The 13,945-nt window shown below is 35.2% G+C and overlaps 1 protein-coding gene across 1 annotated transcript in view; it reads right to left on the reverse strand.

Moving 5' to 3' along the window:
* The window catches only part of FBXL17 (F-box and leucine rich repeat protein 17), a 480,048-nt gene that overhangs the window by 149,884 nt on the left and 316,219 nt on the right, over positions 1-13,945 (reverse strand). Inside the window, exon 7 of the mRNA XM_037031996.1 lies at positions 10,639-10,715. Coding sequence (XP_036887891.1) covers positions 10,639-10,715 — 77 coding nt within the window. The remainder of the gene's footprint in view (positions 1-10,638; positions 10,716-13,945) is intronic.

Genomic DNA, 13,945 nt, shown 5'->3' on the forward strand with positions numbered 1-13,945 from the left:
ATGGAACATTTTACCTAATAAAGAGATAGAGATAATTAAAAACATGCTATAAGTGGCAAAATCAAATAGTATTTAGGTAGTTTTCCCCATCATTTTTTCTGCTCTTAAGAATTATTTACCCTATGAGAATATCCTGGCAAGTGAAATTTATACTATAGTCACACGAAGAGAAATCATTTTAAAAGGCTATATAATAGCAAACAGAAAAGTGCCATAACTCTCTGAAGACAGACAGAATTTTCTTTTGTTTACTCTTCACTTTAAATTTCTTAAGCCTCCCTTTCTCTGCCCACACTCATCCTCCTCAGTGGAAGACACGTCGCTCTCAGGCACAGGCACGCACTGCAGACAGAGGCACACGGGCTGCATCAGCCGCATCAACTCACACAATCGTCTGAAGGGTTGAAAAGTTCAAACTATTTATTTAATGTCATGCAGATAAACTCAAGAAAAGAAACACATTTGACAGATGAATTCTAGGTGATTCAGTCTTACACACCCAAGGGAATGTTTTAGGAGAAGGATTAAAATGAGTGGCTCGATATTAAAGTTAAAAGTAAGTTTGATTTACTTAATAGGAAATTAAATTAACAAAACTACCTTTTTGCCTCAGGAGAAAGTTCCATTTGATGCCTATTCTAAAGTAAAATCATCAAGAGACTCTGTTCAATCCTCTTATTCCCCAAAATATGAGATGGAAAGAATATTAGCCCGTAATTTCACAGGTAGTATGATCCACATATGGGGCTTGACAAGCTTGGAAGGTTGGCATCTTCTCCCCGGAGAAGAAGATGTGTTCATTTTGCCCCAAGAAAATCTACCAGTTGTCCACTCGTTGGCAGGTCGCTGACTGACAGATCCAGTTCCTCCCTAAACACTAAAGGAGAGACTGAGCTACAGCAACATTTTTCAAACTGCTGGTCATTCTAGTAAGTGATGAAATCAATTTAGTGAGAATTCACCAAGCCTATTACATGCAAAAGCTATTTTTCACTGTAATACAAGGAAGTTGGAAAGCCCTGAATGAGATTATGTAAGACCATATATGTTGAACACTTTTCTACTTATTTCCAAATGGGCCCAAGATGTCCAATTTTAGCACTTACTTAAAACAAATGGAGAAAATCTGAGATGAAGAAAATCAGAAGGAAATCTCCAGAAAGTTGATGAAGTAGCTAAAATGTAAAACTGCCCCTGCCCGTGCCCCACCCCTAACTTCTCTAAAAGCAGAAAGTGTGGGTAGAATTCAGAGAGTACTGGAAAAAAGAACTAGAACTTCCTAGAGCGCTAGGAATCCCTAAATGAGGAGGCCTTAAAACCCGGGCTGATGTTGCTGAGTTGTGGTGGGAGGTTGCGCTTGGGATGAGGTACAGAACAGGCTCTAAGCTAGAGGAATAAAAGGCAGGAAACACACAGTTCAGAGTGCAGCACAGACTTAGAAGATGAACCCCCTCCAAAGCCTAATTCACTCAAAGAACCAGAGTTCTTTAAAAATAACAATAAAATGGATGATGCTATATGTTGCGCATGAAATGTGTAAGTGTGGTATATCCTGACGGAATCGGTCTATGTCAAAACGTAGGGAAACCAACTTGCAAAAAGTTTTTACTACCAAAGATAGAAGAATGGACTATCAACAGGAAAAATGACTACAATGGATTACTGACTTTATGATGATAATTAGAGAAAACAGCAATAAGTCCTCACTGCTCATCTTTGGAGGATGATGAAAACCAAATCAATATTTTGAAAACTGGTAAATAAAAAGAAAGAATCATATACTATTCCTTCCATTCCTATACAAATGAAACTCAGGTAAACTAAAAGGCTGATAAAGAAAAGCTGTTCTTAACATAAGGAAGTCCTGCTAATAAATGAAAAGAGAAAGACCTTTTGGTAATGCTTTATCCTATCAGTGCTGGTGGATATAATGACGTGAGCCTAATTAGTGACAGACACAGAGTAGAATCAATTATTTTAATGTTTAATTTATATTTTTCTATGACGGTTTCTATCACTTTCTAATGGAAAACCTGGCAGATGTTTGTTTGTTTATTTATTTATTTATTTCCAAAATAAATCAGATGCCAAGTGTGTCAAGTGGGCTAATTAGCCAGGAAATAATGACGGGGATTCGGTCAAACATCAGCTGGGAAGGGCAAAATTAGCTCACAGAGAAGTTAAAGACCGACAGAGCCCTTCTAAGTGGAGGGGGCTGACATTTCAGAAGGAGGGCATGCAGCTCCTGGCTGTCTCTTCCCTTTCTGCTCCTGTTTTTCCGGATACCTCAGGAAGCGAGGAGCACTAAAGTTAGAGAACACAGAGAATACACAGCAAAGCTACGTAGAAGAGAGATTCAATGCTGACTTCGCAGAGAACATTCTTGGAAGAGGCTCCTCTGGGGAAGAACAGTAACAGGCAATTGAGACAGATGATAACACAGGCCCCATGAATGCTGGAGCCTAGGTTTAAGGAAGGTCAATTGAAGAAAACAATTGTTCATATTTACAATCATGTATCTCTAGAAATAGCTGTACTTTTAAAAAACTGCTATGAAATTTTGGCATTTAGTCTTGGCTAAGATTGCTTTTAAAAGATCATTTAAATGAAGAAATAATCTCTATATGAAAAGTAGAGAAATCTGAGGAGATATTCGCACATAATGTAGTAAATTATTTGCAGTGGGGAGCTTTTATTTCCAGGTTTGCTAATTAATTAAAACCTGTCAGGGCTCAAATTTCTCATTTATTAAAAAATAATAATATTTCTTCTTCCTTCATAAGTTTTTGGTAATGATTTAAAAGGGGAATGTAAGAAAGATTTTTAACTCATGAAGAATTACATACAGTTTTGAAATTATTAAGAGAACATTTGTCGAATACATGAATACAAATTGAACATCAATGAGAGTCTCTACCTTCTGGCTGGCTAGAGGCTGTTTAATCATAGCATGCAACTAATATTTGTTGTCAGCATAACAAAGTTATGTGAGTAACCACACTAAATCTATTAGGCTCTATAAGTACATAATTAGATCTCTACTTTGTGACATTGGTGTTTTTAATACTCAGATGGACTAACATGGTAGTATAAAATTGTATTTTTAAGCTCGACAACTGGGAAAATGCACCAAAGTTTTCTAATAATCAACCTAAGCATATCATTGACCTATGCGTGAGAAAGCAAGAAACAGACTTAATATTTAACCCATGCCACACTTCTACTCACAAACTACATGAACCTGAGCCTTTCTAGGCCTCAGTTTCCACATTTGTAAGCTTGAATATTAAGAGTGGGGCATTTAGGGGATCAAATGTATAATGCTCCAAAACTCCCCAAAAGTTAATCCAATAAATGTTAACTTTTCTATCATTATGATTATTGTTTTGAAAGTTTATATCCATCTCTTTCCATTGTACTGGATACTTAATTAGTAGTTAAAACCCAAAGTGGTGTTTCCTTTTATACACGTTAAGTGAAGCTGTTACCATGGGAATGGTGAATAAGACAGGAAAAGTATAGATGAAAGTTGGAACTTACCCTGAATTTTCAACTAGAATATTTTCATAATGTTTCTTCAAAATTTGTCCATGTGTGCATGTAATTACTTTGGCTGATTTTTGTTCTTTCTTTAGATAAACCAATGCTACAAGCTCATCTTTTCCAACACCTGTGCTTTCTCGGAGCCTGTCCTGGGGTAGTACCACCTCAAATGCACTGTGTTCTCATCCCTGTCCTCCTGTTCCTCCCACACCACCAATCTTTCCCTGTGGATTTCAATCTCTGATCACCCAGTCATCCCAAGTCCCTACATCTTATTGGACATTTTAAAATTCGACACCATCATACTGCTTAATATGCTCGACAATACTTTCAGTGCTTATATCTTCCTCCTCAACATAAGAGTATGTACTTCTTAGCCATCTCTGTATTCTCCACAGCACCCAGCCAACACAGACAGCAAACATTTGCTGAATGAAACAAACAGAAAAACAGCACAGAATAAATCACAGGATTAGAAAAACTTTTAAATATCATACAGATTAATTCCATACCCAAAGCTTCCAACTCTCCACATCCTCCTCAAGAGATGATTATCGCAGCTTGAATAACTTCCATATTAAATAACTCATTACCACTCAAGCCATCTATTTTCAAGAAGTTTTAAATATTAGGAAATTGTTTCTTGTGTGGAATATTAGAAATCTAGTATAACTGCAATCATCTTGGTGTTCATTGTAGTGCCCTTTAGCTCTACTCATCAGTGATAGAATAAAGAAAAATAATGATTCTATTGATACCACAACATAGTGCAAGGAAAACAAATGCCTAGTCTGTATACTCAAGGGTACTAAGCAATGAGGGCTAAAGACAGGAACTCTGTGAAAAATAACTATGTGATTGAAGCAAATTACTTTATCTACAAAAGGACCCCACAAGAATGTTAAAACAGCTACTTCAAATTAAAATGAAACATATTTTAGAAATGCTAAAATTACTGAGGAAAGTTGAAATAACATTTGTTAATAATTTACTTAAATATGAAAACTTACTATTTAGTCATAAAAATTAATAAACTAATTTGGCGCAACAACACATTTCTTAAATTATTTGGTTTAAGAAAATTTAGGGGCAAGCACATAGAAATCGCTCCATTTATCTTTTAAATATAGGTTACAAAGTTTCTTAATTAAAAAAAAAACTTCTATTATATATGAAGCTAGACTTGGCCTTTGAAATGGTTACAGAAATATTTTCTTGAAGAAATATTCTAAGAAGTCTTTCTTGATAGATTTGAGATCTACAGCCGATTACGGCAAAACACAGTGATAAACGTTGTTGTTCAGCCTTTCATTTCAAGGTTATTTAGCTGCACTTTTAGGACAACGTAGGAAATAGGGAAGAAAGCCACAATTTCTTTATGGTAAGCAAAGTAAAGAAAGGGGGAAGGCATAATACTTGCTAAGTACAACAGCAGACACATAAATTCAGTATCGGTTCAGTAGTGAGGAACACTGAGCATAGAATAAAGAAGAAGTAAAGAGAACTCACTTTTAAGATGGACACATAAAAAAGGGAAATTCGAAATAACAGATTTAGTAATTTGGTACTGTTTGGTAAGAAACAATATAAGCTATCTATATTTAAATGATAAAATGGAGAAAGCATGAATAATCAACAGTAAACAATAAGATATTCTTTTGATTTGCAAATGTATTTTCTAAAGTACTTTTCTGTCACTTGATAACTATTAGAGTTATTCTTGCTGACAAAACGAGTTGAATCTTACCCAGCAATCTTTAAAATACAACTTGAAAATTAAATAACACAGAAAAGGGAAAAAAACAGATTTCAATTTTAAATGGAAGATCATTGTATGTGATGCATACCTAATAATATTAAAAATATAATAAAGAGATAATAAAGAGTAAATTATTTTGGTACAATATTTTTTCTTCACTAGTTTGTCAGTGTTGGTTTGGCAAGAAAAGATAAAGCACTCCTGGTATGACCCAGAATGCCTGCTGGGATTTCTTTTCATTCCTCCAGTGTGCTTACGTTGATAACGTATCCTGGGTCCCAATTTTGGGTTAATTAACAGTTAAAGAGGTCTGGTACACCAAGAAGTTGGGCATGTACAACCTATTAATCTTTCAATAACTTTAGAAGGTTAATAAGGCTCGGGTGAAGCATGGGTTACAGCAGAGCAAAGATTAATGTCAGCAGGCTGCTCTCAGCCGCTCTCCTTGTCAGGAAGGAGATGCATTACTTTTTCTTTCCTTCCTTCTCTTATTTTAAAATAAGTGCTGTCCTCCAGATCTCACCAGAATGAAAATTCCAGGAATGCAGAGACTATACGTGTCCTGCCTCTACCACAGAGCTCATCACATAGTAGGTGCTGAATCAGTATCTGCTGACAGAATGAATACATATCTTGTCCATCATGTGGCAGGACAACTGCAGCGACATCCGAAATGATAACCATGGGAACAGTGACCTCATTGACTTCAGAGACCTTTAGCCCAGGGCAATCCAAAGCTTGTGTGGCAAGCTTTTGCACGAGGTTTAAAAGTCCCAGATCAGGCACATGAGCACTTGGACCGAGCGGAATAAGGGTGAGCCGAAGACTTCCAGGGACAGCAATTACAGCAGTGACGAGAGCAGCACAGGCTGAGCCTGTGGGTTGTCAGTGACCTTGCAGGCCCCAAACACCCACGCCAGTAGCTGAGTGTTTACAGTCCTCTTTAATTAAAGGTTATTTGACACCTTGAGAAGGAAAGATAAAAGATGTCGTCTGGCATTTATTTCTAGGGTCTTCAGGAGTGCTAAAATGAAAAGGAATGTAAAAACAATCCAGAAAGGAACCTGGTTCCTTTTTTTCTGTTTGCTCAAATTTTAATACTGATTTACATATTGTTTGTGAAACAATTCCTATTATGTTTATAATTAGAAAATTTCAACCAATTACAGATTTTTCACTTGTCAAACACACAGTTAATAATCTTGAGGGGAAAATATACCAAAGGCATATATACAATTATAGAAGTTCTTATTATACATGTAGCATGGAAGATACATTTATTACTTTTTACATCTTCCAGAAGACATTCAAATCAAGATAAAGGAACCTGGTTCCTTTTTCCGTCTGCCCCCAGCACAGGGTCAGACAGGCAAAAATCACCGTGGAGAGACCGCGAACAGAGATCAGCGCTCTACTCATCCATTTCACTCACTATATCACAGGCCGGTGCCCTGCAGCCCAAGAGAGACGCTGGGTCTGAGAGACGCATGGGCTTGGATGCTCCAGGTGGATTTCTACTCCTTGTCCTCCTTTGAATCCTACAAATACACTTTTCCAAAGGAGGAGAATTTTCAACAGAAAAGTGTTTCAAGGTGAACAGAAAGGTAGGTTGGAAACTATTAGCTGAGAAATTATCATAGGAACGAAGAAAAGCGTAAGGGGAGCCAAGAGAAAATTATCCAAAGAAAAATGAAGGCAACACAAGCAAGAGACAGGGGAGAAACCTAACATAGCAAATCAAAGATTTCAAACTTTTTGCTATGACTTTCTCATTATTGTCTACTGATAAGAACCTGTATCAGAGAGCTTAGGTATAGAAGTCAGCTACACAGGGAGAGACTAATATAGGTCAAATGTGTAATGACGATTCCCACAAACAGAGAAGCCACACTTAGAGGAGGAGGAGGAGGAGGGCAGATTCTTATTAAAAAGGAGATGATTTTATTTTAAGAAATGCACACTGTTATGAATATCCACATACTACCAGCAATGACACAGATGTTTTATATTACTTTTCACTGTCTTTGATGTGAGTATTATCACGTGCTTAACAGAAGACAAAAGTAGGCAGTTAAGTAATTTGCTCAAGGTCACAAAGGAAAGAAGAGGCAAAGTTGAAATTCTAACCTAATCTCTAACTCTTAAGTTTATGTTTTTCCCACAGTACTGCCTTTAACATATTTGTTCAGTGATAGAAGAGTGACAATATTAGATTTCTCTTCAGGGAAGGATTTTCCAAGACTGTATTTTCCATGTAGCTGTGCCTCACTTAGTGATTTGTTTATAATTGCGATCCCTTACCATAGAGATCTATGCTCAATTTGGGGACTAAGAAGCCTACTGGAATGATAGTTCTCTTCATGACAGCTATATCAAATATAAATTAAAATAAACATAACTTCATAACAGCCTGGCCAGGTGTTGCTAAGTATTATAATATCACATTCAACATCTGTGAGAATCTTGACAAAAATTACAAATGATACGCTAAGCAAGCTGTTATTCTAAAATAATTTATCCTGCAAAAAATTTCAAGTCTCAGTATACTGTGCTGAAAGCATGTACAAACATGCATCACGGTGAGAGGAGGGGGGACAAATGGGCTGCAACATGAGTAAAGCAACAGGAGGCAGAATTAGGGAGCAGTCTTTTAGATGATGGAGGTCTCCCAGTACCAAGTCGCATCAATTTTACAATTTCTAAGTAGCCCTAATGAAGTTCTACAGAATACACCTCTACTTATCCAGTTAAAGGAGAAACAAGGACTGAGTTTCTCCTTTCTGAAATTTGTAATTAACACAGGGTGAGGGATCACAGACAGCCTTTCCCCGCAGAGCAGTTACCGCAATAGCATGCTGTTTCTGTGGTTACAATGAATAATCCTTTTTGCTGTCTTTTCGACAAAAATTATTCATGTGCTTTTGGCATGGTATGAGAGAGAGAGAGAGAGAGAGGTATGAGCTGAACCAGCTTTTAGCCATCTATTTACATTTTATAATCAAATACCAGTTATATGACAACCTTATAAACTATGGGCCTTTTCCCCTCATACTCAGTTGTGCTCCAACATTTTGAAAAATATAGCCAAAAAATAAACAGACACTTTTGTGACAAACCCTCTGAATGCCTAAAACCTCAGAAAAGAAGGAAGAGAGACAAGGCGGGACAAAGGGCTTAAAAGTTGGAAGGACTGAGCTATGAGAAAAATCATAATAGATTTCTTGTCATCATGGGGGTTAAGTCCCCCAAATGTTCATTTTTGGTTCCTCCTCCTTGTCCTGAATCAGGTCTCAATTGTGGCTGATATTAGCATCACTTGAGCAGGTTTTACAAAACCGTTGCCTGGGCCCTGACCCACTAGACACTGATTCTTGAGTAAAGCTGAGATAGACATCAGCCTGCTTTACAAATTGCCCAAGTGACTCTAATGCACAGAGAGGGTTGAGAACCATTGACCTAAATAATTAAAAGATATGAATAAATGTAAAGTATAATTTATTCACACAATTTCAACTCACCAGAAGAAATCTAAAAATCTCAAAAAACAGAATATAAAGCTACCACTAACAATAAACAGTAACAACAACAACAAAACAAAAACCTCTTCCAAGGCCTATGAAAGGAAAAGCAATGGAAATATTTTGTGTGAATCTCTTCTCTGTCCCCATTCTGTAGGAAAGCAACATTTATCAGTAGAATATACTGTGCTAATTCATTAAACCGAATGCCCAAGCAATACAGGAGCATGAAGTCAAACATTAATTCCCCATTTTACAAATAAGGAAAGTGAACCTGTAAGATGTGAAGGCCAAAGAACAAAGACAGAACTTGATTCCTGATCTGTCTCAAATACAAAGATCTTCCTCTTTTCTACATCTTCTGGGACATTTCTTTGCATTGGCTAGCTTAACAGGTGCTGGAACAGAGTGTAATTTCAGGAACATTTTCCACTGCAGGACGTTGAAGCATTCTTTCTAAGGAACTTAATCCATAGCTCTCCTGGCTAGTAGCAATCTGACATTGGCAGTGAATAGGTAAAGGAAAGAAATATAAAATAAAGTTGGAGGGGCCGATAAAGGACTAATGGTAAAGGACCTTGAATGCCAAGTAGAGTTTGGAATGAATGACTGTACTAATTAATTAACAAATCTACAGGCACTGTGTTGGGAAAAGAAAACCCTGTAAGGCCTAGACGGTAAGGAGATACTGGAGGTTTTAGAGTTACTATATCTAAGTGGTAATCCTATAAGCCAAACCAGAAAACTAACTACAAAAAGGACCATATCAAAACATTCTGTTTGCATGGTACGGTTAGGAAAAAAACAACAACCCAGAAATATTATGGATGAATTTGTATAAGACACATTTACCATTCTCAAAAAATTAACCCTGAAAAGAAATCAGGGTTATTTTAAGCCAAATCTTTTTAATGTTATATTTTTAAATTATAGCTTTAATAGAATTTTTTCCAAGGGTGAATTTAGTAGCTGGTAAAATACAACCCTCCTACTCAGGGCAGGTGGTCAACATAACATCAGAGGGTTGGAGTTATAGTTAACAAAAACAACAGATTATTAGTTTCCCTCAAGGTAAAAGGCACATTCTCAAATACAAATGAACAAATTAAAATACCAGAAAGAGTAAGGGAAACCATTTTTATCTCCAGAAAGCCAAATATGTAGCTAAAACTCTGTATTTAAATTAAATCCACAAATCAACAAGAAAAATATAAACTTAAATAAAAAAGGAAAGAGTAGGTTATTTTTCTTTATGTCATGCCTTTCATGTTTTTATAAAACAACATGGTTTTTCTACACCTTAAAAGGATATTGAAAATTAAGATAATTTAAAATGTTGCACACAAACGTACACACTCTCCTCCACATCTAAACATGGGCATTTCCAATGCCTTGAAAATTTAAAGCATTGAGAATTTTGGCATTTGTAGTATCAGCAGGAATTAATTTCACATGACACTAAGTTAAGCAAATCAACTCAATGTAATCATTTTTTATTGTATTTATTACAGCAAATATTTAACTATATTGATATTATTTTCATTGTTTAGCTCTTTTAGCCCCAATTTTAATCCCATGTGAGTGTGTGTGCATACAGGTGTGTGACTCCATGTGGCAATAAACTGATATACACATAGATGACTCTGGTTTAATCTAATTATTTCTTAATTTTTTTTAAATTTTGGTATGATCAGAGTTAGCCCAAACAAAGATAAAAAGTGTTTATGAGATATTGCTCTTCGTTTCTTTTTAAAATCTTTCCAAAGTTTTGTAACATTTTATTCTTTAAAAGGATTAGAACGATGACTCACTACATACCATAATCTGTGATTTTACAGGACACCAAATACAGCTCTTTCAGGTTCTGTCCTTCCTTTGCAATGACCTCCACACACCTGAAACACACAAAAAAGTGGTGAGTTTCACGAATGCCTTTCAAGTTAAATTAGCAAGAGTCTGGCCAGGACTGTAACAGGAAGAAGTCAGCATGTGATGAAGGCCACAGCTCCCTTCTTTCAACAAGCCCCTTCCAAAGCACTTCAGGAAAAGGTATTATATTCCCTGCTTTAGACTCAAGTGCTCTAATACCTAAATGACCTTAATTAAATACATTTATGACTAGTGCATCTTTTCAAACTAGAGTGATGAAAAAAGAGGTACTCCTGTAAGAGTAATATTACATTTAGTATTATAAGGCTAGTAAACGTTCTATATAATGAACATGTCATTTATGTAATAAAACATAAAAATGATTACATTATTATATTATATTTTATGATGATATAATTTTTGATAAGAATGATTATATCAAAACAGTAGACTATAGATGGATGGTCATTATAGGTGGATGGTAATATTGCTTCTGGTTCAATTATTAACATGAGGTTTGATAACACTGAAACACATTTTTATGAAATTTTATTTAATATAAAAATGTTTTAAAAATCTACAACACTGCGTATAGAAAGAAAACTCTGCACACTAAGAACTTTAAAATTTTTAAATTTAAAATGGGTTGTTCTTAATATTTTAAATAAATTATTGCATAAGTAGAGGCCATTAAATAACATTGGTAAAGATATGTAAGATCTATAGTCTTTTCTGGTTTAAGTTAAAAGGTTTCAAATGTTTCACTCTGCTTAATACCCTTGGTGGAACATGTAGTACAGAACTGAATGAACTTTAAAAATAATGATGAACAACACTGTCTATTTTGTAGTTCAGTTCCCTGTAATTCCAGAAAAACCTGCACAGTCAGAATGACACATAGGCACATGCATCCTTCAGTGCAGTCCTGGTTTTAATCTTTATAAATAACAGTTAAGTAAAAGGGTAAAAGCAAAAAGAGTCATTAACCTTTTCTAGGAAGTAAGGATCAAGTAATTTGATACCTTTGTGTATAATCCATCAAAAAATTACTGGTTATCCATCTCTGTCTTTCAGATATTTTATTTGCTGTCTGGCTTATTTGTAGGTATCTTCATAAAACGTCAGGAAATTTTATACAATTTTACTTCACATAATTCATTATTGAAGGTTAAATCAGTTATAGAAAAGACATATTTTCTTTAAAACATATTTTTAGAAAATACTATTTTAACATAATGAAAAATATTTCAAAGTTACTCAGAATAAGCGAATAAACCTTCTTTTTGTATATTTAAATAATTATGATAAAAACTGACAAGGACTTTCATGGCTACAAAAGAAAACTTACAACATTGACAGAATGTAATTATGATTGATACAGTTTACTATGAAGATAAATTTAAAATCTAATTTTATGTCATTTGGCCTTAACATAACATTTGAATAAACTGAGAAAAAGGAAGGATAAAAGCAAAAACAAAACATCACAGGAAACAACCATATTGTATACATGACTTTGGAAACTAATTTTCACATGCTAAGAATAGAAATGAAGGCCCTACATGATTATTAAAATCTTCAGTAGTTAAAACTAAAATTTGACTACTTTCACTGTCTGCCATCACCTCCCAAAGCATCTTAGCAAAATCAATATTTTGTATGATCACCACAAATAAATTAGTGCAGAAATAATCTTCATATCATTTATTTTGTTCTCATGTTCTTTTCAAATAGTTCAAAATGCATGATTTTATATTTCATTGGGAAAAAACTCTAAACAAGTGTAATACCTTATTTATGTTCCTGCCGGTTGATTTTATATTAAATATGCTACAAGCACATATGAACATTAAAGACATGCTGAGTAGATTACGAACAGAAAATAACACATACTGATTTTACTGTGTGAGCCAGGCCAAATGCTATTTCACAGGCAATAGAAAACGGTATTCACATAAAACAAGATAATCGATCACTGGATGAAAACTGTCCTAACACTGATGAAAGGCCACGAGCATCAGGTTTCCTCCCTACACAAGTGAGAAAAGTTATCATGAACAGGTACTGCAAATATATTTAGCTTCCTCAAGAGGCAGTGACTGAGAGATAACACATGGTTAGAAGTAAATAGGAAGTACCTTTTAGACAAAAATGAAAAATATAAGATCCTTTGCTTTTACAAAGGATCACCTAAGATTTCTGCTGTTTTTGAAAGTTCAGTTACATACAGTTTTACAAATGCCTTTAATTGCATTATGCTAGAAGTTATGTACCAAACAGAACTCTTCAAGTAAGAATTCATGAAGGAAAAAAAATATTTCTAGAAGATTTGTAGCAAAATTTATTTTTTTTAATTTAAATATCACCTCATTTACTGATGTGATATTTGAGAAAAGAAACCCCAAGGTCTGTGAATCTGGACTGAAACTCTTAATATGGAAACAAAACAAAATTAAGTGTTTCAAATTAATAGTTAGAATAACTATTGTTCTGAGAGTTGAAGATGGAACTGGTATGCATTATCCTGCTGCTACAAACTGGTGGAAATGGAACTCTGTGGCAGGTCTCTGGGTAGCTTCTACAGCTCTGTGATCAGTCCATGTCCAGTGGCCCCTGTGACCTATGCTGATAGCTGGTCACAATGACGGGTCATGGGTGGTGACTGTCCTTTTATCACGAACCTTTCAGGGTCCATTCTAAATTGCACTTACAGAAGTACTCTAACATAACATGAAGTCTGTGGACCTCATTTACTCTAAATAATTCTACTCTGTTTTAAAAGAATCCTGGCTCTAGTCATGACCTATAGTGAATTAACATCAGAGCATTCCCAGCTACTGTACATACTGTATGCAAGCAACAAACAAGGTGGTAAAGCTTAATAATCATTTAAACTAAAGCTTAGTGATGACTTAAAATTATTTAAACTGTAGGTGTAAGTTTTCCAGGGGTGTTTTAAAAATGGTAGCAATACAGAGAAATGTTTACAAAGTGATAATCTGTAAGTAGGAAGAAGAGTGATAGAACCAAAGACCACACTCAAAATGTTTGCTTCTCCATCCCCTCTCCTATTCACAAATATGTCATAGTAGAATACGCATTAGTCTCAGTGATAAATTATAGTTTTGTCCACAGGGGCAAGAATTGAGTCCCTAAACTCATAATCCAGAATTCAAATGTTGCCCATTCTTTCCCTACCCCTTCTCCCTACCCTTCTCCCTACCAGCCCTAAGAACAAACCTCAGAATACCACATG

Source organism: Sturnira hondurensis, unplaced genomic scaffold, assembly GCF_014824575.4.
Source record: "Sturnira hondurensis isolate 20B ecotype Veracruz unplaced genomic scaffold, ASM1482457v3 Scaffold0021354, whole genome shotgun sequence".
NCBI lineage: Eukaryota > Metazoa > Chordata > Mammalia > Chiroptera > Phyllostomidae > Sturnira > Sturnira hondurensis.